Consider the following 24867-nt stretch of genomic DNA (forward strand, 5'->3'; position numbering starts at 1 on the left):
TATATCCTTACGTGGATGATTGCCTTTTCAGGGCATGTTAATCCACAGTGGCCAAAGAGGTCACTCAGGGGCTTGTTTCTGAATCTGGGTCCACAAATTAATGAACAAAAACTGACCTTAATACTGATGTAGAGACTAGAATTCATAGGAGCCGACCTTGACTCCATTCAGGCAAAGGTGGTCCTCCCACATAGAGACAGTGCAATAGAACCCCCAAACTTCAGCCAGGCATTGCCTCTAGCTTCTAGAACACATGGCTGTGGGCACGTCGGTTATTGCTCATGCCAGACTATGCATGAGAGGCCTCCAAGCATGGTTCAGTTCAATTTACAAGTGAACTGAGACAACATAAACCTATATAGATGCCCACAAGGGTCACACTCTCCTTGAACTGGTGGAAGAACATGATAAACGTTTGTACAGGAATCCTGTTTACTCAAACCTCCCCATCTCTACTCCTGACCACCGATGCATCCTTCATAGGATGGGGCATGCATTTCAATGGACACAAAATACAGGGCAAATGGTTTTTTGTGGAGACAGGCCTCCATATCAACCTGCTTGAGTGCTGAGCACTCAGAAATGCATGTGCTCACTTTCTCCCACTGATCAAGGACACACATACAAGGGTGATGACAATATGGCCTTAATGTACTACATAAACTGACAGGAAGGCACCAGGTCTTATTCACTGTGCGTAGAACCACTAAAGGTTAATATCTGCGGCTTACTTACTTGAAATACACAACACAGTCTCAGCCGCAAATTCCCGCATGACCATAAATGGGAGAAGAGTTGGCAATTCTACATGACATATTCTGACAATTGGGGATGCCAGTAATAGACTTGTTTGCTACTTACCAGAACAAGAAATGTCCACAGTACCGCTCCAGAGCGGGGATCGGACAACACTTCTTGGGAGAAACTGTCCTCTTTCCTGGGGACAAGGGCCGTCTTTATGTGTTTCCTCCATTCCCACTATTACTGAAGGTCCTGTTGAAGATAAAAAGGGAAAAAGCGAACATCATTCTGATCACCCCCACCTGGCCCAGGCAGATGTGATACCCTTACCTATCGTAACTGGCATTATGTCCACTGATGACTCTACCAGTCATGCCTTAACTCCTGTCACAGAACGAGGGGCATATCCTCTATCCCAATCTACAAATCCTGTGGCTCAAAGCATGGCTCCTTCATGGTTCCAGCACATAGAGGCATCTTGCTCTGAGGATGTACAGGAGGTGGTATTACAAAGAACACTATTTGTTGTATCTTTACCTCCAGAAATGGAAGATGTTACAGATCCAATGCCCTCCCAAGGGTGTCATACCTAATACAGCCACCCTACCAGTGGTATTAGGCTACCTGTTAATCTTAAAGAAGGTTCATTTAGTAGCAATCGCAACTTTCCACCTGCAGGTAGACAGCTACTCCATCTTTTCCTACTCATCTATGAAGAGGTTTCTTAAAGTCATAGCAAACTTCTTCCCACAACTCAGGCCTCCTACTCTCCAACAGGACCTCAATCTAGTTTTAAAAGGACTGACTAGACTTCCATTTGAACCCAGTGCTAACTCACCTTTCCATGAAGACAATGTTCCTCATTGCCATCACTTCAGCCAGATGGATAGGGGAGATAGCAGCCTTGATGGCACATGTTTACTCTGTTCTTCCCTGACAAAGTCACACTCAGACCACATCCAAAGTTCACTCCTAAAGTTACTTCTGCATTTCACATGAATCAGCTTATACAACTTGCAACATTTTATCCCAGACCTCATGAAGACAACAGGAAAGCCATCCTCCATACACTTGATGTGAGAAGAGCCTTGGCATTTTATTTGGAAAGGACAAAGGCCTTTAGAAAATTTCCGAGATTCTTCCTCTCCATTATGGATAGATTAGAAGGTGCAGCGATCTCAGCTCAAAGACTCTCCAAAAGGGTCTTTGGCTGTATTAAACTCTACTACCAACTGCATAGAGTAACACCCCCATTTTTCAGTACGTATACATTCCATGAGGTCAGTCTCCTCTTCAGTCGTCTTCTCCAAGGGTATCCCTACATTGGAGATCTGCAGAGCAGCTCCCTGGGCATCTGCACATGCCTTTGTCATTCTGGGGGATTTGGCTACAGACCTCCAATTCAGTGCCACAGTACTGTCCTCTATATCAGATTCGATTCTGACGTCCCAGCCTCCAGAGGTGGGATGTGAATAGGGATACTACTCAAAGAAGAAATTACTCACCTGGTGCAATAATGATGGTTCTTTGAGATGTGTGTCCTCATGGGTGCTCCACAGCCCACACACCTCCCTCCTACTTCAGAGTTCCACTGGTTGATTCTGTGGTAGAGAAGGAACTGAGGAGGGAATGCCCACACATGCTGGCTAGCCTCATGGCAGGTAGGGAGCTGCATGTGCGGGATAGACTGCTATTGAAATTCTCCAATCAGCAGCGTGGAGGCCACACACACACCTACAGTGGTGCTCCCATAGGGGCACACATCTCGAAGAACCATCATTACTGCGCCTGGTGAGTAACTTCTTGACATTGAGAGACGGGGGAAACAATATATTATGCCTTTGCTGCAGGTGGTCACCTAAGAGGGCTGCTGCAGTAAGATTTCCAACCACACTGAAGTCTCTTATAAGTATCTTCGTACTATCTTCACTTTCACTGTGCATTTTACCTTTTTGAGACCGAAAAAAAAAATCCTTTGGTTCCCTAGAAGAACTTTTCTCCTAAAGCCATTAATGGATTAAAACAAAACAATGTGAATCAAAATCATCTTGCTCTGACTCAAAGTGAGGTTTTTATTTTTTTATTTTATGTATTAGTTGCATTCCAGTTGTGCCCAGGATATACAAGGCACTTACCACACAGTTCTTGTCCCAAAATAACAATCTAGTAATAATAATATTATACGTATTAGCTCTTGAGTAGCACTTTTCATACATAGATCTCAAAGCAGTTCTAAAGAAAAGTAACAGATGGGGAAACTGAGGCACAGGGACCTGACATGACACACACAAGGTCACACAGCAGATCATTGACAGAGCTAGGAACAGAGCTGATAGCTCTGTAGACCTCCATTTCCCTATCCGCTGAGTCATTTATCCTGACCATTTATGTGTAAAAAGTGTATGCCCTGGGCTCATTAATGATGTATATGTACATACATCTGCTGTATGATAACTCTCTTAACTGACATACTATTACTGAATTGTTAGCTCCATAGTGTCTTGTGTCTAATCATACTGTAATCTGGTATTAATATTAATCTCTGCACAGATTTAATTCTTTCACTACGCTAGCTACAGTTTCAGCATTTGTTTTGGAGGCAAGACAGGCACACTGTTGATTAGTTGTTAACACAGGGATCTGGACACTAGGAAATCAAGGTTCTGTTCTCACTGCTGCTAATAAATTATCATTTTATCTCAAGCAAATCACTACACTTCATGCTGAGATTTTAGATGAATGGTGTTACAAATGTACAAAGTGCTTTTTTACAATTCATTTAAATTTTTAAGTTTGCTTGGTATTTTGCTTAGTTGGCCTGACTCCCAAAATGCAATCCTTCATATCTGAAGCAGTGAGTGGTGAAAACTAAAATGTAGCAAGGCTTAGTTTAGAGGAATGCATGGCTATCCTTTATTACATATGATTGATGAGGATCCAGAAATATGAAAAGTTATTTTTATAAATCTTACCCCATCAGTTAAGTACATGTCTTTGTGTTTATTATTGTTTGCAAATGTAACTAGATGTTTAAAGAGGAAGGAGTGAGAGTTATGGGGTGGAATTTTTAAAAGCACTCTGTATGGCCTAATTCTAGTTCCATTGAAGTCTATGGGAGTTCTACTATTGACTCCAGTGGGAGAAGACTTAGGCTCACACTAAAGGCTTGTCTTCACTACAGTGGAGATTGACGCTGCTGCAATCAATGCAGCGAGTGTCAATTTAGCGGGTCTAGTGAAGGCCCACTAAATCGACAGCAGAGCACTCTCCGGTCAACCCTGGAACTCCAGCTCTCCAAGAAGAGTAAGGGAAGTCGACTGGAGAGCGTCTCCCATTGATGCAGCGCAGTGAAGACACCTGGGTAAGTCAACCTAAGCTACGTCGACTCCAGCTACATTATTCACATAGCTGGAGTAGTGTAACTTAGGTCGACTTACCTCAGTAGTGAAGACAAGCCCTAAGACTTGGATGTTCAAAGTCCATTGAGAGTGTAGGTGCCTTAATATCTTTGAGCATCTGGCCTTAAGTGCAGCGCTGTTGACTCTCTCACCCATAATTACTTTACTTTGAAGACAGTAGAAGTTTTGCAATCAACTTCAATGGAGGTCTGCTTGGGCACTACCATAGCAAATACAGTCCTTGAGAAACATGGTCAGTTAAAAATGGACCAACACACATGCACATAAAACTCTCACCAAAGTGCAAAACCTCTTTTTCCTAATCAATGCTGCTGTCATAAATAATGTATGAATCGTTGTGTAGTACACTCTATTGTAGTGTCCTAAAATAGTTAGATGCAGTGTATGTGTAAGTGTGTGCATGCATGTTGGTAAAGCATTTAGTCTAATCTAACTGTTTTTTCCTTTGGGTTTGTAAAGCTACCATATGGTGATTATTTTAGCACTTCTATGAATTAGTAAACAGTGTTTTTTCTGGTAAATAGTTTATCTGGTGGATGATATTCATGTGCTTTCTGGGGACATAATTAGTACCCTGAGCCCAATATTGCAAGTACCAACTACTGAGTGTGGGGCTTATAACTTTGAGTAGTAACATTGGGATCATTTGGACTACTTAGAATTGTTAGCACTCTGCTCACTAGTAAGTGTTTGCAGGATCAGGCCCCAGATTTCCAGGGAACAGAATTTCTTGGTATAAAATACTCTTCCGTTGGCAATAGGCATATTGTTGACAACTGGTGCCAAGGGGTTAATCGGCTTATATAAATATTGTATTAAGCAAACTTAGTCATTTAACAAGGGATATCGGACCAAACCTATTCATTCAGTCATGCGTCAGAATAGGACTGCATTTGTCTGAAATAACAAGGATGATTTTTTTGTTGTTCTAAGATAAAATAGAAATAAAAACTTTATTGTTTTGCTGACAGTCTTCTAAAGATTACTCACAAAAAACCCTCCAAACAAACCCATAGGCATATTTATGTTTTCAATTCTCCAAACAATACAGAACTGAATGGATATCAGAGAAACAGCATGGCATAAATATTAGCTCTTGCAGTGAATGACGTACTGGAAAATGATTAAATATCGAGGTTTGAACTTTGACATTTTAGTAATATAACAAGAAGTATGAAAAGGCAATAATAAATTAGGCTATGTTATAATATTTCATTCCAGTTGGTTGACAAGCTTTGTTCTCTAAGATAGATTATTGTTCTATCTGAAGCCTTAGCACAATGTCATGTTTGAGATGCTGTAGTTATAGATTGCTTACAGTTTTCAATATTACCTTTTATTTTTCAATGCACTAATAAAAGGGCCATTTTAAAAACTTAGGATAAAACTTGGCATGAAAGTTTCCAGTCTAGAATCAGATTGTTTCCTCTAAAAATAAGGAAATGCTTAAATTGTCAGACAGTTTTTAAAAAGATAAGCAGTACAAAAAATAAAAACAACCCTAAAGCCCACAGTTTTATATTGATTTCAAAACTATTTGTTAAGGCACGAATAAAAAAAACCCACCTTTGGTCCCGATTTTCTTATGATACAGGTTCTTTATGCTGCTACAAAAAGCTCAAATAGCCCCTAGAGAATACTGCCATGTTAGGGGTGTTCTACGATTGGAGTGAGGCTGGCGGAACAGCTGTATCCCAGCTCTGTTCCCAGCATAATGGGTGGAGACAGAGAGGTGTGCAGGGACAGAGTATACTGCACTACATCCCTGCACGAGTTAGTGTAGTCCCAGGACTCAGAATTAGGGAAGCACAAAATTGGCTTAAAGTAGGGTGACCAGATGTCCTGATTTTATAGGGACAGTCCTGATTTGGGGGTCTTTTTCTTATATAGGCTCCTGTTACTCCCCACCCCCTGTCCCAATTTTTCACACTTGCAGTCTGGTCACCCGAGCTTAAAGCCATCTTAGCTCCCCATTCTCCTGTTCTTGTGACAGCCACAGAAGTTTAAGAATACACAATCTCAGCCTAAATTTAATAATAGATTATTGGATGGAACTTGGGGGAGATCCCCTGCTTATCTCTCATCCCAGGACACATGGCTGAATGCTAAAGCAGTATGTGAAGGTGGGGGAAAAGCAGGAGGTGAAAAAAAATGGCGTTTTTTCTGTTTCCTTGCTGAATTCTAAAAATATTTTGACTAGCTCGACAGTAGGTTGAAAGAACAGCTAGAATATTTTCTAAAAAAAGTCTTTTTTTTTTTTTATTTCAAACTTTGAAAAATTTGACTTTGGACGGCTAAGGGAAAGAATCTTCCCCCTCCTTCACATCCCCTGAAAGCTGCAGAACAGACTTTGGGAGTTAGAGGGAGAGAGAAACACTCCTCATCTGTGTCGCCAACCTAAGGCCTGGTCTACACTTAAAAGTTGGTTGACATAGCTGTGTCAGCTGAACCCCCCGTATAGACACAACTAGGTTGACGGAAGAATGCTTCCGTTGACCCAGCTACTGTCGCTTGGAGGGGAGGGGGGTGATGTTCCTACAGTGACGGAAAAACTTCTTCCACTGCTGAGGAAGCATCTACATTGTGGTGCGACAGGCCCTGTAGCCCTGTAGCTGTGTCAGTGTCGCGCCTGTAGAGATGGCCTAAAGGTTGGAGCCATCTGTGCAGCTGTCATGCCTCACCCCACTCCACTGTCAATGGAGGGAAAAGACTGGGAAGCGCTCCCCCAAGTCCCCACTACGCACTGTTAAGCAGGGGGCTACTGCAGAGGTGTGCCCCACAGGATGCAGGAGCTGCACCCCTGCTCACCCCTGTGGAGTCTCTCCAAATCCTGCCTACACCTCACCCCAATTCATAGCAAGGGACAGGATTTCCCCTCTGTCCGCAACTGATCTGGGAGCGTTTGATTTTTTCCTTAATTTTAAAGCTGAGCACTTATTTAATGGTAAAATGTGGTTCCTCTGCAGTCTGCTTTCTATCCTCCCCCTCCTCTCCAGTAAAATAAAAGAGACTGCAGAGCTCCTGTGAAGTTCTGGTCAGGCAGCACTCTGAATGGAAGTCCTCTATCCATTCGAGCCATTGAGCACAGGTCGTGGCAGGGCAAGGCTCCATCCATACAGTCCTTGGCCTATCTGATCAGATTGCCAGTGACAGGGACTAATTTTAGTGTCCCTTAGAACTGGAGGGGAAAATCAACTCATGTTGCATAGTGTGCTGTCACTGCTTAGGTGTCTGTGACAATCGTCATCAACCTCTGCCATATTCCTGCATGTTTGCTAGAGTGAGGGTTCTCAAACTCTTTTAATCAGGCCTCCCTTCTTAGTGTCCGTAGTCATTTAAGTATGTCTCCCCTCCCCCACCACACATATACCACCACACAACTCTGAAGGCAGAACGGAGAGCAGCAGCTGCTGACCGGACACCCAACTCTGAGGGCAGCACCGTGTCAGCAGCAGCACAGAAGTAAGGGAGGCAATGTGAAACGTGATATTTGTCTATCACTTTTCACAGCCGATTTAGCGCCCCATTGACACCCTTGCTTCTGTGCTGCTGCTTCCACCCTAGGGCTGGCAGCCAGAGCTCCACTGCCTCCAGGTGAGGGATTGGGTGAGGGAGAGGAGAGCCTGAGCCTGGGTGGCAGGGCTCCAGTTGTCCCCTTTATCCCCACCTTCTGGGTGTGCACGAGCCCCAACCACCTTCTGCACCAGCCCCAGCCACCCATGACTGACAGCCAGAGCTCTTCATCCCACCCCGCAAAAAGCACGCAGCTTGCACCTCCCTTGACACGTTTCCACACCTCCCATGGGAGGCCTGCCCCAGAGTTTGGGAACAGCTGATCTAGAGGCATAAAGGCTCTCTAATGCTGTCAGTCCCCTGACTGATAACCTTCCTATCAATGCTGCCAATGGACTTAGTAACAATTTCCAATAAAACTGAAACTCTTTGGATAGCCTTGAAGGCGTAGCCACTATTTAGTGTCAATAGAAGAACCATGGCAGCCCCACTGAGATTGTATCGGATACAACCACCTGTGACTAGGGTGCCGCATCTTGGAATAGGTATAAATAGTTCACCCTTGTTGTGCCAGATACAAAAGCCCCGTAGTTGCTTCCCCAGTAAAGAGAAAAAAAAACACCTGCAGAAACAAAGTGAGGAAATGTTTCTTTAGTGCTACAAGGAAAGTGCAATAGAATTCCAACACTTATATTTATAATTTTGGTGTATTTTATTGTTTGCAGTTGACTATAGGAGTGTTACCTATATATTCCAATGTTTGTTTTATGGGTTTCCTGGCTGCTCCCTCTCTATTCAGTTAAAAAAACACAGTTTGGTCACATCTCTTTTAATAGCTCCTACCCATTGTGATGTGCAGGCTTTTAATTTTCCTTCTCTTCTCGAAAGAATTTGGAATGCACTCAGTTTTTGTTTTTGAAAAGCTAAACTGTAAGGTAATAAAAGATGTCACCGGTCATTGGTTTGATGAGGATTGCTCTGGCTGCAGTTGTAAACAGCAAAGCAAAATGTCACTCCATCTCCCCTATAGGTAACTGTCAAATCAAATGTCTTACCTACAGTACAGCACTGGTCATAAAAAGTGAACACTGAACGACAGTGAACATTAAACACTGGGGTATCTGCAGTGCTGCATAGCTTAATGGTGAGTGCTGAACAAGTATCGCTATGTACGTTGTTTAAAAAGGTTGATGTCTTTATTAAATCATCCAGAAAAAGTCATGACAAATGGGAAAGATACGTTTACCGGTCCAGCTTCAAACCCCAAGCTCCCCACATGCTGATTGCACCCCTCCTGCACAGAAGATGGATCAGCTGCCTGTTTGACACCCTCTTTGCATCCTGTGCAGAGTTGTTTACAGAGTTGGGATCTGCGCAGGGGGAGAGGGAAGAGACTTGGTAGACTGAGAGTGGGCGGTTTACAGCCTTGCATTATATGGGTGGGGTGGTCTTGACTGGTGTGCGTGTGTGTGTGCGTGCACACGCGCGCGCAACTTCTCCCCTTTCAGCCTTGAAGACATTGCCTGGAAAAGGGCAATTAGCTGTTCCCTTGAGCACTCCTCTGGTGGGTCAATGGAGGTAAGAGGATGTTCGGAAAGCAAGGCGGGAGGAGGGCCATTGGTGAACAGAGCCACTGTGGAGGTTTTATCAGGGTGGTTATGTCTCCAGCAGTTCCCTAGAGACCTCCCTACATATCATCCCTGGAGAGGAACAACCCTGCTCTCCCATGTTGTCTTCTCCCATAGCTTCCACCTGTAGATTTTCCCTTGGGGAAGCGGGTGTTATCTGGCTTACAGAGTAATTTAATGAGAATCAGCTGAATATACCATTATGAAAAATAGAAGCAGTAAAACACAGCCCCATGCTTTCTTTTACTGAAAGCTGGAAATATCTCTCAGTCGCCAAAGAACTATTCAGAGTACAATAGGAGTAGTGTTGCCAAGGCCTCTGGGAGTAGATACAGCAACATTGAGGCCCTGATTCAGCAAAACACTTGCATGTGCTTACCTCCCTTTGTTACTTTAAGCACCTGTTTAGCTGCTTGATGAAGAGGGATGAGGTTACTGAGGTGCTTAAAGTTAAGCACACACTTAAGAGCTTTCCTAGGCCAGGGGCTTAGCTACTATAGTGATGAATGCTACAGGAAAACATATGGGTAGGTTAGATAGGTTGTAACACTGGGTTTGTGCAGATTTCCTTCAAAATGTCAGATCTCCGTGTAGGCGGAGAACCAGATGCCTGCTCCTTCTGCAAGCCTCTTATTATACAGCAGGTAACATAGAAAGAGCTCTACTCTCCCACCGGACATAGAGATTTTCACTTATGTGAGGGCAAGGATGATTGATACAAAATTTACAAAATGAGCCATGACATTCCGAGCAGTTATTGCTGAAGAAAGTGATCCCGCTCCTATTGAAATCAACAAAATGTTGCAATTGTATTCAGTCGGAGCAAGCTTGTTCCCAAAGTAGAACCAGCTACATAAAGTCTTTATCTGCCAGGGTATGTGAAGACCTGTCATGTGCCATCCCAATGTCCAGTGGACTGCCATCATTTTTTGTAGTTGGATTGTCACTGAATTATGCTATGAAGATCGCCCAAGGCCATGCTGCTTTATTCTTTGTCCATTATTTACACAGTGCTCAAAGTGTGCTAGGTGCTTTGTTGACCCATGAAACACAGTTCCTACCCGAAAATGCTTACAGTCTAAAATTAGACCCAATATTAGGAAGAAGCAGCTATTAATAAGGGTGTGAGAAAGGGAAGGACAAATACTTGCGCTTGTTTGGCTATGTAACCTTTGATCTGTTGTTGTTGTCTGGTTTTTGTTTTTGTTTTTTTGTTTGTTTGTTTTTCTAAAAAATAGTGAGGGGAAGAGTGTGAAACAAGGTAGCTGAGGTGATTGGAGGAGGCTGGTAGCATGTTACACTCAGATGTTGGGGAGAAATCAAAAAACATTAGTCTGGAGTTGAAAAGTTTAATATTGAGTCTGATGACACCCCCATACAGCCCTGTCCATGCTGCTCCTCCTGGCCTCCTGGAGATGAGTGTGTTTCAGGGACCTAAGGCCTTTCATAGCCTTCTCAGAAGCTTGCAGGGCCCTGTGAGGGAGGGCTTTCTGGGTGAAGTGTCCTTGAATGGCTCCCATTTGATCTGGAAGGGGGGAGGTGGGCTGGCTTATCTGGCTCTTAACCCTGTTCTTGCCGCTGCCCTACTTGGCTGTTGACCAGTTGGAGAACAAATGATTGAGAATAACATAGGCTTTCTGCTTATTGACAAAACCCATTGAACAGTTTACAGTTCAATATGCACCAGATAACATCAAGGCTTTTACTTTGTGACATTCAATGTGGATTTCTAATAGTTCTTGATTTGTAACCATAGCCAAAAACCAAGACTGCAGAATGACATTGTGAGGTTCCAAATTTGTGCTCTCAGTGACTTTCTGGTTACCTTTGCTCAATTTAACCAATCCAAGTACAATATGTTCTACCCTGCTGGGATGGGAAATTCACCCTGTGGTGTGATGTCAAGCAGTGTTCTTTCTGCCCCTTCCATCATTATCAGTTAAAAAGATTCTATGACATGAACTTTACATGTCAATTTGTATCAATGAACCACGAAGCCAGTTTCTTCTTCCATAAATTGTGAGTTTTACTGTGGAAACAGCATTAAAATCTTGGTTTGATTGGTAAAGCAAAGATAACTCAAAAACACACAGAGAAAAGATGCTTTGAGTAATGGTTGCTTTTCTAACTATAACTACACTTAAAACACCTGTAAAGGTTTATTGGTCATTGGTTAGGTATTTGTGGATAATTTGCTTGGGTCCCAGTGAAATTATTCGATTGCCAGAGTCTGCTTTTAGCACACAAAAATGCAGGGGCATAACATAAATGTTACAGCAAAGGGACATTTTCAGGTATGGAAAGCAAAAAGGGGTTTACCTTGAAAATAACCTTCTCAGTGAAAGAAACAGACAAGTTCCATATAAGTAAGAAGGAAGGAAGGAAGAAAAGATGGAGAAATACAAAGAAACAGGAAAAAAATCTTTATTCCCCAAATGTTATTACTCTTGTGTAGTTCTTTCAATAAGTCTGGTGTCCAGTTAAGAACTAATAACTTTGATCTTTGTCCCATTTGTACATTAGTGTTTCTGAGCTGATAGCTGAGCAGAATTGACTCTTACCTCAGATTACATTTTGTTGCCTTATAAGTGACAACAACCACCCCCACTGACTGTGGTGTGTATGTTACAAAAATACAGGTTTTTTTTTTATTATTCCGTGTAAGCCAGCAGCATCAAAGAAATGAGCTGCCCCAACTGGTCTCACAGCTGCTGCTTGTCTCTGTTCTGTATATACGCTAAATTAATTGGAAAAACAGGGACAAAAAGGCATTTAGTTCAGGTCAGCCTGTTCGACTACATCAAATACATGACAGGCTAAATCATTGTCTTTCGCGAAAGAACTGGTTGGCAGGGTTGAGCTCTCCAACCCTTCCTTATGAAAATTGTTTTTTTTCCCCAGTGCCTTGGAGCATGGATGCTGTGAGAGGAGGTACTCAGCACAGAGCATGGGCATGGTCCTATCAGGGTGTGATGTCAAGGGGTGTTTTCAGGACAGGTTATTTGTTGTCCTCAACAGTGAAGTGGCAATTCAGCCTTAGTTCATTACAGCTTTATGGATGTAGCTTAAGAAAAAAATTCTGTTCCTCCTTAATAACAGCGATGTGGTTAATTACTGAATTCTTTTGTCGGCGTCAGGTCAGTTTGTGGCGCCATGCTAAAAACAAACATATGGAGAACCTTTGTTCCGTTGCCGTCTGGTTTTTGGCATCACACGTGTAAATGAGCATTGTCAAAAATAGTTGTAGAAAAGCCCAAACCTCATAGTGGTTTACAAACTGTGAATCATCTGAATTTGTTTATAAATAGAAATGTGCACTTTACAATAAGGATAAATTGGAAAATCAAGGAAATGGGTTCAGGTAGATCTTATTAAACTTCTTCCAGTAGACTTTTTAGAAGTTGTAAATTATTAGGCGTCTCAGCATGCATTCTGTATTATAGCAGAAATTGATACGTGGTGTACATATTTAATGCTAGTTAGATTGGTTTTCTTCTGAAATCCAAAGGAAAAAAATTATGGAGTGATGTAACGAGTAAACTGAAAACCGGCTTACATTAAAAATGGGTCAGAGAAATATTACTAACAATTGGTACAGAGAAGAACTCATTCCCTATTCTTTTCTCTCCAGGCAGTGGAAATTAGTGGAAGTTATTGCATGTTCAACCCAGTTGTTCTTTATAGAATGAATATTACCTTACAGTTATTTTTTCTGTCCACGTTTGTGATCTTGACTATATAGATAATCTTTCTTTTTTCTCTCTCTTTCTTTATTCCAGGCCTTCTGCCTTATCTAGTAGCCCAACATATTCAGATCTTCCGTTCATTAGAATTTCCCCACACAGAAATCCGGCTGCAACATCAGAATCTCCCTTCAGCCCTCCTCACCCTTACATTAACCCTTACATGGACTACATCCGATCACTGCACAGTAGCCCGTCTCTGTCCATGATCTCGGCAGCCCGTGGACTCAGCCCTACTGACGGTGGGTTTAAGACTGGCTTCCTGTTTGCTGTCGTTGTGGCAACTTAAGTTATATTAATCTTGTCAACATTTCTCTTTTTTTCCTTGTTCAAAGCAGCTTCAGCAGATTTGTCAGCCATATTCATTATGTCATAAATGTTTCAATACTTCATCAGCCTATTGCTGGTCATTTGTACATTTCAGAAATGTTGAAACTCCAGCAAAAAAAAGAAATTCTCATTCAAAATGTAAAATGTAACAATGTTTATGGCTTGTAATATCTTCTTTTTTGTGGGACAGACAGTGGGTATGATTCTGACCTACCTTAAGCCAGTGTAAATCAGGAATGCCTGCACTGAAATCAAATCAGCTTGTATAAATCAGCGTATCTCCAGCGAGTTCAAGAGATATATTGTGTTGGAAAGGTCTTTTCCTTTATTAAAATAGCAGTTTTATTATCTTAACAACACACTCACTTGCTAATGAGGGTCATTATATCTCTATTTAACTTAAATTGAGCTATACCAATTTACACTAGCTGAGGATAAGATGAATGAAATTTCACTCATATGAGATATGTGACTGGTGATCAGAATCAGGTGCAGCATATTTAAATAACTCACATTTAGGCAGCATACAAGGAAAGTGGTGTTCCCTGAGGTCTGAGTACGATGTAGATATTACCTCCCTGTTTATTCGGATGTAAGCTAAATTATGAAGGACCAAGATCTGCAATCTCTACTCAGTCCTTAGTCAAAAATCCCATTGATTTAAACTTGAATTTTCCCTTAGTGAGCAATGAACGGAATCACACGTGGGCTGGATTCTGAGAAGTGTGGTTTTTAACAGTACATTAGTAGTTTGATGTTTCAAAATTGCTAGATTGTGCTGAGTGGAGTTATAAATGGGCCAAATTAGCAAGTGAGTATTTAGTGAAGATAATTAAACTACTATTTTAATTAAGGAAAAGCTCTTCTCAGTGCTCACACAAATTTACAAAACAGACATACTGCCTTTAGCAGAATTTGAAAAATGGGTAGTGTACTCCGTTCAAATGGATGACTAATTAATTCTCACTTGTAAGAGCCTATACCTTTACTCTAACCCATTAGTGATGGGTGCATATTCTTCCTATGAGAATAAATTGTAATGACCTAATGTCAATCAAAGTGTATGTATGCATGTAGGGATTTCCACTGGTGATATAGACAGCCTGGTTGTCGTGTAAATCATTGTTAATTCTACACATTTTATTTTAACAAACAGTGTTATATGATGACTGGCAAAATCATTTTAAAAGTACACTTCGGTGATTATTCGGAAATCCTTATCTTGCCACAAAGAAGTTCTATATGTTTATTGTAGAATGTATATGATATAACTTTTTAATAGCTTTTTGAAACATCTCTCTCTTTCTCAATCTCTGACATGCCCTTCCCCCACAAATATTTTTATATTAATATATGTACATGTATATTGGCATAGACACGTACATATGCAGAGATGTAGACATACGATCATTGTATCTGCAGTAAAATCTGTCTTAAGGGATCTCTCAAGAAACTACTAATTAGACAGGTTAAAACAGAACCAATTGTAATCTCTTATGGCAGTGATTGTATTTATTTTTGCAAACTGTGTATAGAATTGAACATATTGTAGGCACTAAACAAATAAAAGAAAATTTAATAAACTTTCCTAATAAATAAAGTTAGTACTTAGTTTATGTATTTGAGCAGAGTCACCTCTTAAGGCCAGAGATTGGCTAATAAAGATAGATTCTAAAACATTCTACTGCATACTCTGTGTGTATTTATATATTTGATTTTCAGTGTATAGGTGCTTACATAGCACAATGATAGCCACCATATAAGAGTGCATGCATGCATGAGTATCGTGGTACATACAGCATGTAAACTATGCAGTATAATTTGATTTATAGGCATACCGCCATGAGCCAAAAAAAGTCCTGAATTCTTAAATAGCCCTAATTATGAAAGTGGAAGCTTTCACACAGTGAAATCCTTGGGAAATATAAGTGGACAAAGAAAAATTACAAGGAATTGTGTAAGGATTTATAGCTTTTATTATCATTGCATTTTAGTTGCATTGTAATTACACTTTGATGGCATATATTTATAAAGTGAAAGAGTTAAAGTGGTAATATAACTTATGAAATAAATGTATGCATATATGGGCTTTTTAAAAATATTGATATAAAGAACAATTTAATAACCGCTATCAAATGAGATTCCTACATAATTTCACTTATATTTTAATTCCACCTCAGTTGCACATGGAAATTAAAAAATTAGCATACTGCCATCTCTGTTGTCCAGCATGAAGTTTCATAGGTAACCGAATAAAAAAAACTATTTAATTAAACGTTGTAAAATATGTTGCATAGAATTCATAGTTAGCTAGGTTAGCCAGTCAAGTCTGGAACTCTAAAGCTCTTATTCAGGCAGATCTACCCAGATCAGACCCTAATCTCCCTTGTTTGTTGACAGTTCCTACCACATTTTGGACTCTACTAGAATGCAAATAATAAATAATAGTTGAAGTGTGTACCTGTGTACACACACAATGCTAAAGGTATAAGTGGCTTGATTATAAATTCTGTCGCACACAGTTTGCATTTGAAGGCATATAAAATTATGCTGTTTTTTTCTAAAAGTCATGGTGAGATGTTTGCCAGTTAAATTGCTTTAGGTCAATTAAATAATTTTTGGGGGGTTCAGTCCACAGTTGCATTGATCCTTGGATGGCCAGGGACCAAACAGCCCATCGCATAATGTAGAGCTGCTTTAAAGCTGCTCTAAGTTATACAACTTGTAGACAATGGCTACAGCAGCTGAGGATCTGGCTGAGTGCTTTGCATGCCATGTCATTGCCTCACCCAGGAAAACAAGTGGTGTGGAGCCAGATCTGCTGGCTTTGGTCCACCCATGGATTTCCCACAGCAACACAAAGGAACCAGAGGTGGGGCCGAGAACTGAGCCAATTGTTTTGTATTGCAGTAGTGCCCTCTATGCAGGGGGTGTGATCCTTTTCTGATTTACACAGGTGTAAAGCAGGAGTAACTCCACTGAGGCTACCCTGGTGTAAAAGCTGGTGTAAATGGGAAGAGAATCGGGACAGCAGTCCTTGCCCTGAACAGCTCAAATTCTAAAGGTCCAGTCACAGGGCAGAGCTAGTCTTAGAATCCCACTTAATGGGGTAATCCTGCAAATATGCCCATGAGGAACTTTACGAATGTGAGTAGCCACACCGAGCTTTGCTTTTATAAAATACTTACATATTTTAAAAAATAAATTGCACATCATAACTGAACTCAATTACCCTTCAACCAAGCCATTGTTAATTGGCCAATTTCTTGTATTTAAAAGGGGTCTTAAGGAAAGATTTCTTAAGGAAACCAAAAATTCTTTCAATTTATGGAACATTGGTAATATAGTTATGTGCTCACCATATGCCTTTATAGGTTCTGAAGCATTTCATTTTAAAGCTCGCAGCCAATGTTATTGTTAGTTAACCCAGACACTTATGTCAGAAAGCTCAGGAAGTGTTTTAAGTGTGTCTGGAAAGATATCATGGTTGTCTACTACTGTAAAACTTTAAAATCAATGACTCAGTGTAATGAGTGAGGGGTTTTTTTTAATTTGTGGTCAAATATTTTTCTTGTCATTTTACAGAAAGTGACAGTGGCCAGGTGTGGATTATATTTATTTTAGAAATCAATTTGTAATTTGAAAACAAGAAGACTGATTCTCAGCTTACTTCTCTTGCGGTTTCCTTTCCTGCACTGTCTAAAGTCCTTTTATTTTCCTTTAACATTTCCTAAAGTTTGATTTAAAATAATGTTTATTCTTCATTTATGTCAGATCTCATGATATAACAGAGAACACTTTTTTATTTTATAATATAGTGAAATACCCTATCAATCCTATTCCTGTAGGAGCTCCCACCCCAACTCTGCCATTTCATTTTTCCTTTTAGAATAAACCTGGATCCTGTGTTTGTGGTGTTTCATTTAGGACATGATCGTTCAAACACTAATGCAAACAAGCCACTTTACCCGTGTTAGTAGTCCTATGTGAATAAAATTATTCAGTGTTTGCAGGATTAGTGCTTAAAGTTGTATTTCCACTCAGAACATAGCCAGTTAAATGGTGGAAGAATGGCACTGAATAACAAGTATAAATATGAAAATACTCTGTTGCTGTAGAGCACTTAAATCTGAGGATCTCAAAGTACTTTATGGATATTAATGAACCGTGATGCACAACATTCTTATGAGCACAGTTAGGGAAGTATGATTATCTCCACTTTACAAATGGAGCAGGTAGGGACCAGAGAGGTAGAGTGATTTGCCCAAGATCACCCAGGAAGTCTGTGGCAGAAACAAGAATAGAACCTATCTATTCTAATGACTAATCTTCTGCTCAGTCCACTAAACCATCTAGTAATAATTGCAGCATCAAAGGGCCACTGAAATGAAATATTAGTCCAATGTTACTTCAGTTCATGGCATGGAGTTTAGTGATGCTTGAAAATTGTATGGAGGAAAAACAGATCATGAATAATTTTTGCAGAAAAAGAGGGTTTTTTTATGAGTAAAGGAGATTATCTGCAGGGGATTGGATGATTCATGAACACAGTAATGGCATATACAGCCTCTCTCCTCTATGGCACTGAGCCTTACGCACCCAAGTGGACCCATTGAGGTCATTGGGACCACTCTCATGAGTTCCATTACTCATGTATATGTTTGTAGGGGGGGGGGGCTGGCTTACTCATTAACATGAATCGAGCGTTGGCTAAAAATGCCTATAAATTGTTCCTGTCTGACAACTAATTTGTTTGAAAGAAATTAGTTTGTCCTAGTTCAGTTTTGCATTTCACAAAATATTCCCCCATTGATGACATCCTTTTGGTATTCTCAGCAGGGCGTTCAGAGATGTGAATGAGCATGGAACTTGACCTGCTTTGCAAGAGGTGTTTCAGGTTAAGATTGAGACACATTGGCGCGGGAGAGAAGCTTTTGCTGCTTGTGGTTAGCTTTTCATGTGACTAAATAAAACATATTAGTTTCCAGGCCTGTCAGTCTGTCACTTTTAAATTCACTTAAAAAAATAAATATAAAAAATGAGGTCACTGTGAATGGTAAATGTCACTGGTAAATGAATATTTTATGTCTTGCCATTTTGTGAATGATGTCTTTGCAGTATCACTGGTTGAAGTATGTTGACTGCACGGGCATATTGCAGATGTTGCGTTGCTTTAAAAAATAAACAAGCCAGTTTAATAGCCAAAGGGAAGCAGTGGAGTAATAAAATTTTGCCTCTTGTTTGTCTTACGTCATTAATGGTGCTTTTTTATGTTGTGTTCTTAGCTCCACACGCTGGAGTCAGTCCAGCTGAATATTACCATCAGATGGCTCTATTGGCAGGTCAGCGCAGCCCATATGCAGACATTATTCCTTCAGCTGCTACTGCAGGAGCTGGTGCCCTTCATATGGAATACCTTCACGCCATGGACAGTAAGTGATCATGCTGGAAAAAGTGAGATAAATAAGGCCCTGATCCTGAAAAGAGAGCTGCTTGGGTGAATTTCCTATGCTCACGTGAAGCCCCGCTGTCAACAGTAGAGCACTGTGCAGATGCAGAAGTTTGTACCCACATGGTTCTGTTTGCAGGATCGGGGCCTAAAAGTAGTTTAAGTGAGAGGTGGCAAAGTTAATCTGATAAACTTTGAAAGAGACTAGGGGGAGAAATGTGATTGCTTCTAAAAATAAAGGGCTGTGGGTAAAACTAACTTTCAGTGGACTCAGATTCCTAAATTACTAAAAGCTTTTGAAAAGGTTACCTTACACTAACAAACATTGTCATGTTTATCTTTAATGTTGATATTTTTGTTGCTGTTGACACCAGTATTCATTGTTCATAAATAAACATTTGCATCCATTTTCCTAACCTTAGTAAGTGTCCCTGTCCCCTCAAAACAAACAAACAAAAAACAAAAACCCCAAAACAAACAGCAACCAGTCAATGTGAACAACTCTTCTTTTATAGAATTTATCTAAAACATCTTCAGAGAGCAGCAGATATGTTTAAACATTATGTATCCTAGTACTGACTAAGCTTTGAGATTGTTTCTGGCTCAGGCAACGTGGATGGCCAAATCCCCAAGGATGCTGCCTCAAATATCTAAGCTATGTACCTCCTTCCACCTGCTGCACCATCTTCAAGACCTTTTCTCGTGGCCTTTATTTTTCTCAGCAGAGTTGAGTGGAGAGCACTCCATCTAAAGCTGCTCACTGCTGTTTTTTAACCAAAGGGAGTTACTGTTCATATTGAGTTGTGCAAAGCACTTCACTCATCAGCTGCTAACGCTATCTGTGGAATCCTCTCATTCCCCCCTCTCCGCCATAACTTGGGAAGTAAGAGACTGGGGCTAGGAATCAAAAGGGCTGCCCAGAGGATTCAGGAGGCCTGGGGCAAAGCGGGGGAGCTGCGGCGCTTGTACTCACCCGGCGAAGGTCTGTGTCTTCGGCAGCATTTCGGCAGCGGGGGGCCCTTCAGTTGCTCCGCGTCTTCGGCAGCACTGAAGGACCCCCCGCCACTGAAATGCCGCCAAAGACCCAGACCGCCACCGGGCCGGGGCTCATGGGGCCCCTATGGGGCCCGGGGAAAATTGCCCCACTTCCCCCCCCACCCCAGGCGGCCCTGGGAATCAAACTTTGTTGCCTCTCATGTGGCAGCACAGAGCCATGCTATTAGAGCAATGGCTTAGCCTGTGACTCTTTTAATTCCTTGGCAGCATGTGGTTTCTTCAGGTCTATATCTCATTATTGACCATGTTCTGTGGCTGCTGATCCCAAGGAATCTGCATACAATGTAAGAATTATGAGGCTCACACGTAGAAAGCATGATGACATAAGAAAGTCACTGTTACAAGGAAATTCATTTAAATATTTGTTAAATAAGTGATAAGTTTTGCAAGTCAGGCAAGATATATTGTGGAGGAATTGAGTGTGCAAATTAAACGTTTTTATTCTATTAGTCGTAAAGAAGGTGAGCACATTTTTTAACAATTCAGTTTCAATTACATATTCTATATTCAATTACTGTGCATGGTGCATTACAGTAGTTAAAATATTCCAAACATACTCATTTCCTACTCGGAGGTGCTTATGAAAACCAGAATCTGCGGTGTGGACATTATTTCTGATAAGCTTCACAGAAGATGGAGTTTTTCAAAGGGTTTTGAAAGAGAAGAGAGAGAGTTGGGGGTGGGGGGATAAAGGGCTATTAATGTGTTTGGTTCAAGACATGTAAGTATAATAATCACATACACTTGGACACATCGTCAACTCGTGTAACTGTCGTAGCTCCACTGAAGTCAATGGAGCTATCCTTATTTACACTAGCTGAGGATCTGGTCCACTGTGTATAATCCCTTGAATCCCAAAGTGCTTGATAAATAATGGGCCCAGTCCAAACTGGCATGCTGACCTGCTGTAATTTGCCTGTTCACCACTTATCTACCACCACGATGGGCATTCTAGGAAAACCTAAAGAGAGAAAATTCTGTATCACTTACACAAACAACACCAGAGACATCAAAAGATTTACTTGTGGAGTAAAGGCTGGAGAATTGAGCTTGCTATAATATGCATAGAATTACAGCTTCAGCATCACAAATAATTACCTCTTTTTACTTAAGGGCGGGGTGCTGGGACAATTTGTATAGTGGAGGTGCTGAAAGCCATTGAACAAAACTGTAAATCCTGTGTATGATGGAAACCACTTCAAGCCAGGAGATGCTGCTGCACCCCCAGCATCCCTAGTTCCAGTACCTATGCTTAAAGGAAAAGATATTGATCTTTGATGCATATGATCTCTGTACATTCATAAAAAAATTGTCCTAAACATAATCTCAAATAGGGACAGCTGTACAAATATTTGATATATGCACTTTAATTTGTTTTGTATTTGGTTTTAAAGTTGAGATCACACATTTGTGATTCATTATAACAGCAACTTTTCAATTAGGGATTATTTGAGTACTAAAGACAAAAAAATTGAAGCAGTATTATGCAAATGGGTTATTTTAAACAGTAAATAGAGAATTAAAATAAGAGCGAATCCTAAGAAGGTCACTTAGCCTCACCTTCTCTATTTGATGAGAATGTGTTTAGTCAGGCAGTAGCTTCTTTTATCTAAAGAGAGGATGAAGTTACCCTTTTACTTTGTAAAAACTAATTAAAACTATCTTAACTTGCATGGATATACAGTAAATTAATTGTCATTAAGTAGGCATCTGAATGTCCTATCATTCATCATGCAAAAGAAAACCCCTTTCTTCTTTGTCAGAATTTTAGATTAGAAAAGAGAAACAAAACAATTAGCAGGGAGCCAATATTAAGATTCTTTTTTTTTTGAACGATCAGAATGCCCATGTTTGCATTATGATGATTTTAAAAGTACTCTTTCCACCCTGCCCCATCTTGTTAAAAAGAATGAAAAAGAAGTTGATAATTTCCCTCATTATTTGTGACCAAATTCTGAGAAAATAGCTGATTTGACCCACTGAAAGACCCCTGCTTACATATTCCATACAACAATGGGTCAGAAACAGAGAATGTTCTGAATTTACTATATGGAGAAGTTGTGTGTGTGTGTGTGTGTGTGTGTACATCAGTGAGCACAATAATCAAATCTGGAGCCTCTAGACTCTACCGTAATACAAATAATAACCATATGTATTATGCAGAAGATGCTTTATACAGAGTATGGGGAACATCCTGCCTTCTTCCTGCTTTATGGTGCAGGAGAGCCATTTTTATTGGGGTGGGGGACATGATGCTTGGTTTTTGTGCAAGGGGTTGAAACGTCCTACATTCTCTGGAGCCTCACTCCATGTGAACTTTTTAGTGAATTCCCATTGACTTCAGTTGGAGCAGAGCTAGCTAGGTCCACACTGAGTACTTTTGACAGTCCCACCCTGTAAGACTTACTGAGGTGTGACCTTTTGACTGAATGTAGGCTGAGTTTCAAGAAACGGTGGGACAAATTTTGGCTAATAGACCCATTCCTTCCCCCATGTGTCATCAAGGGATTTCTGGGTTTGGAAAGCAAGACAAAATTCAGGATGTGTACTCCCACAAAGTAAAACCAAACTTCTACTGATGCCTGTGAACCAAAACCACCAAGTTTCACACAGCTCTAGTTTATTTTCAGAAATTCAAACCTGTCATGTTCACAGCCTTCAAAGACGACCGGTTCCTTTGGCATGTTTGAAGAAATGTGATTTAAAGTAATAAAATTATACATCTGAAAATTGTTCCATAATAATTGATGCTAAAAACTTGAATTCAGAAATCGAATTCATGGAACAATTTGCAGCAAGGCATATTCCATTTTGGAAAGTAATGATTGAAAATGACATCAGCTATTTCAGAAATGAGCTCCACCTTTGAAATAAGTCTTTACTTAGAACACTCACTTGGATTTTTGCCTGCACATCCCTGTCTCAGAGCTTCACTAGAATATCAGGGTTGGAAGGGAACCTCCTGTTCAAAGCAGGACCAATTCCCCCCTCAAGATTTGAGATCACAACCCTGAGTTTAGCAGGCTAATGCTCAAACCACTGAACTATGCTTCCCCACTGAGAAGTAACACAGGGTTACCACTGTACTTCAGTGGGTTCGAACCACCAACCTTTTGGTTCACAGCCAAATGGGCTGACCCATTGCACCACAGAGAAACATAGCTGCTATTACAATTTCCTTTAGTATAATACCTACTCCACAGGGACTAGATTCTTAAACAAGTCGGTCTTCTGCTCTGTAGAACGCCACAACCTACCTTCTATTTTCATTCACCTCCAAAGTTGATGGTTTTTCAGTGCTTATTCAGAAGGTGAATGGAGTTTTTAGTGAATCACTGGCTCTGCATTTTTGGTCTCCAAGAATCTTATAAAAAATGGAATGTGATCTTTCATTAGAAGAATACTATGAATAGATAAACATCTCAAATTAATAAACACTGAAGTGTTTGTGTTTAAAATATATGCAAAGCTGCAAAGTTTATTTTAGCAGTCAGAGATGCTTATAAATTGTGATCTATTTCTTTTTATAGTAATATACGAACTCAGAATATTGTGATACTAAACATTTTGCAACATAATGAATGATCATCTCATGTTTAAAACCTTTTAGGAATGCAAAATCTAATTCAATGGTGAATACAAGAAAAACAGTCATTTAATTTAATTGGATTTTACATTTTGAAAGTCACTGCCTCACTTGAAGCCAGTCCTACTCTTCAATTGCCAAGTACCGTGGGGCTCTCATTGGGCTCCTGTGACACAGGAATTCTCTGTTTACACATAGAACTGTTACCCCTTAGGAAATTGGCCAAGTCCCAGGTAGACTCAAGTTGGGGTCTGACTTATTTCTAGATCCAGATGAGTCCACTACGGCATACTGTTCCAAGAAGAAAAGAAAATCTGTGGCTACTGAATGATAAGACTGAGTCAAGGCGTTTCTGCTCTGCCTTTCCCAGCTGGAAACCACCTCTTTGTCTCTGGCCAAAACACTTATGTGCCTACAACAGAGCCAGGGGACAGGGATGAGCTGGCCCAGAGCCCAGAGTGGCTCTGTGCTCAAGAGAAGGCTGGCTGCTGATAGCAGTTGAGAGGGACGAGGGAAAGAGTTTATGAGCATTTGAGGGAAAGAGTCCTTTCAAACCACCATAGTGTGACTTAGGAATGGGTTGACTCATTTTAGAGAGGGAAGGGAGAAGAATGGAGTTGTGCGTTTATTGAAAGTCTGTGAAGCACCAGGATGAGGATAATCGAACTTGGTAGCTCTGTGCAGTTTGTTAATGATGAGTATGCTTCTCTTCAAACTCCACGGCGTAGTGCAGACGTGGGTGACACTTATTTGGTACAAGTGTCCTCTCCTGGGAAATGGGGTAAAGAACTGCCAAATGAGGTTCTGATGCTGAAATGAGACAATGCTCTGATCAGCAAAGAGGCAAACTACAACTATGTTTGTAGATCATTTATCAGGCTGTCTAAGCTTTCACTTCAGATGAGAAATGTAATCTAGCAGGGTTCATATTATAGTATTTTTAATGATTGCTTCATTTTCCAACAAAATCATTGGAATACAGCTCTCATTTGCAGCGGAAAACATAACTAGCTGATATTTGATTTATAAACATAGTTGTGGTTTACCTTTTTCCCAGTCAGAGCATTGTCTCATTTCAGTATCAGAAACAGTCAGTCTGTGCTTGGCAATTCTCTAACAAATTCCCCAGGAGAGGACACTTACATCAAGTAAACAGCAGTCACCTCTATCTATACACATTCAGATCTGGAATTCTGATCTGTCAGAATAAATATTTTTAAACTTACGTCCTAAAAATCGAATTTAAAATCTTTCCTAAATTATCATTAGTAACATCCCGAAGCAGAGGTCAGGATTCTCATGTTAAAAACAGAACTGTAACATGTAACAATGCCACGCATATCCAAAGAAAGTGATCTGTGCTTCCCTCATCATGAGCATGTCCAGTGTCTTGTGATCAAGT

At 40.6% G+C, this 24867-nt stretch overlaps 1 protein-coding gene across 1 annotated transcript in view; it reads left to right on the forward strand.

Annotated features, from left to right (window-relative positions):
- The window catches only part of GLI3 (GLI family zinc finger 3), a 248411-nt gene that overhangs the window by 153526 nt on the left and 70018 nt on the right, over positions 1-24867 (forward strand). Inside the window, exons 5-6 of the mRNA XM_045003006.1 lie at positions 13099-13286; positions 18660-18806. Of these exons, the coding sequence (XP_044858941.1) occupies positions 13099-13286; positions 18660-18806 (335 nt within the window). The remainder of the gene's footprint in view (positions 1-13098; positions 13287-18659; positions 18807-24867) is intronic.

Source organism: Mauremys mutica, chromosome 2 (assembly GCF_020497125.1).
Source record: "Mauremys mutica isolate MM-2020 ecotype Southern chromosome 2, ASM2049712v1, whole genome shotgun sequence".
Taxonomy (NCBI): Eukaryota; Metazoa; Chordata; order Testudines; family Geoemydidae; genus Mauremys; species Mauremys mutica.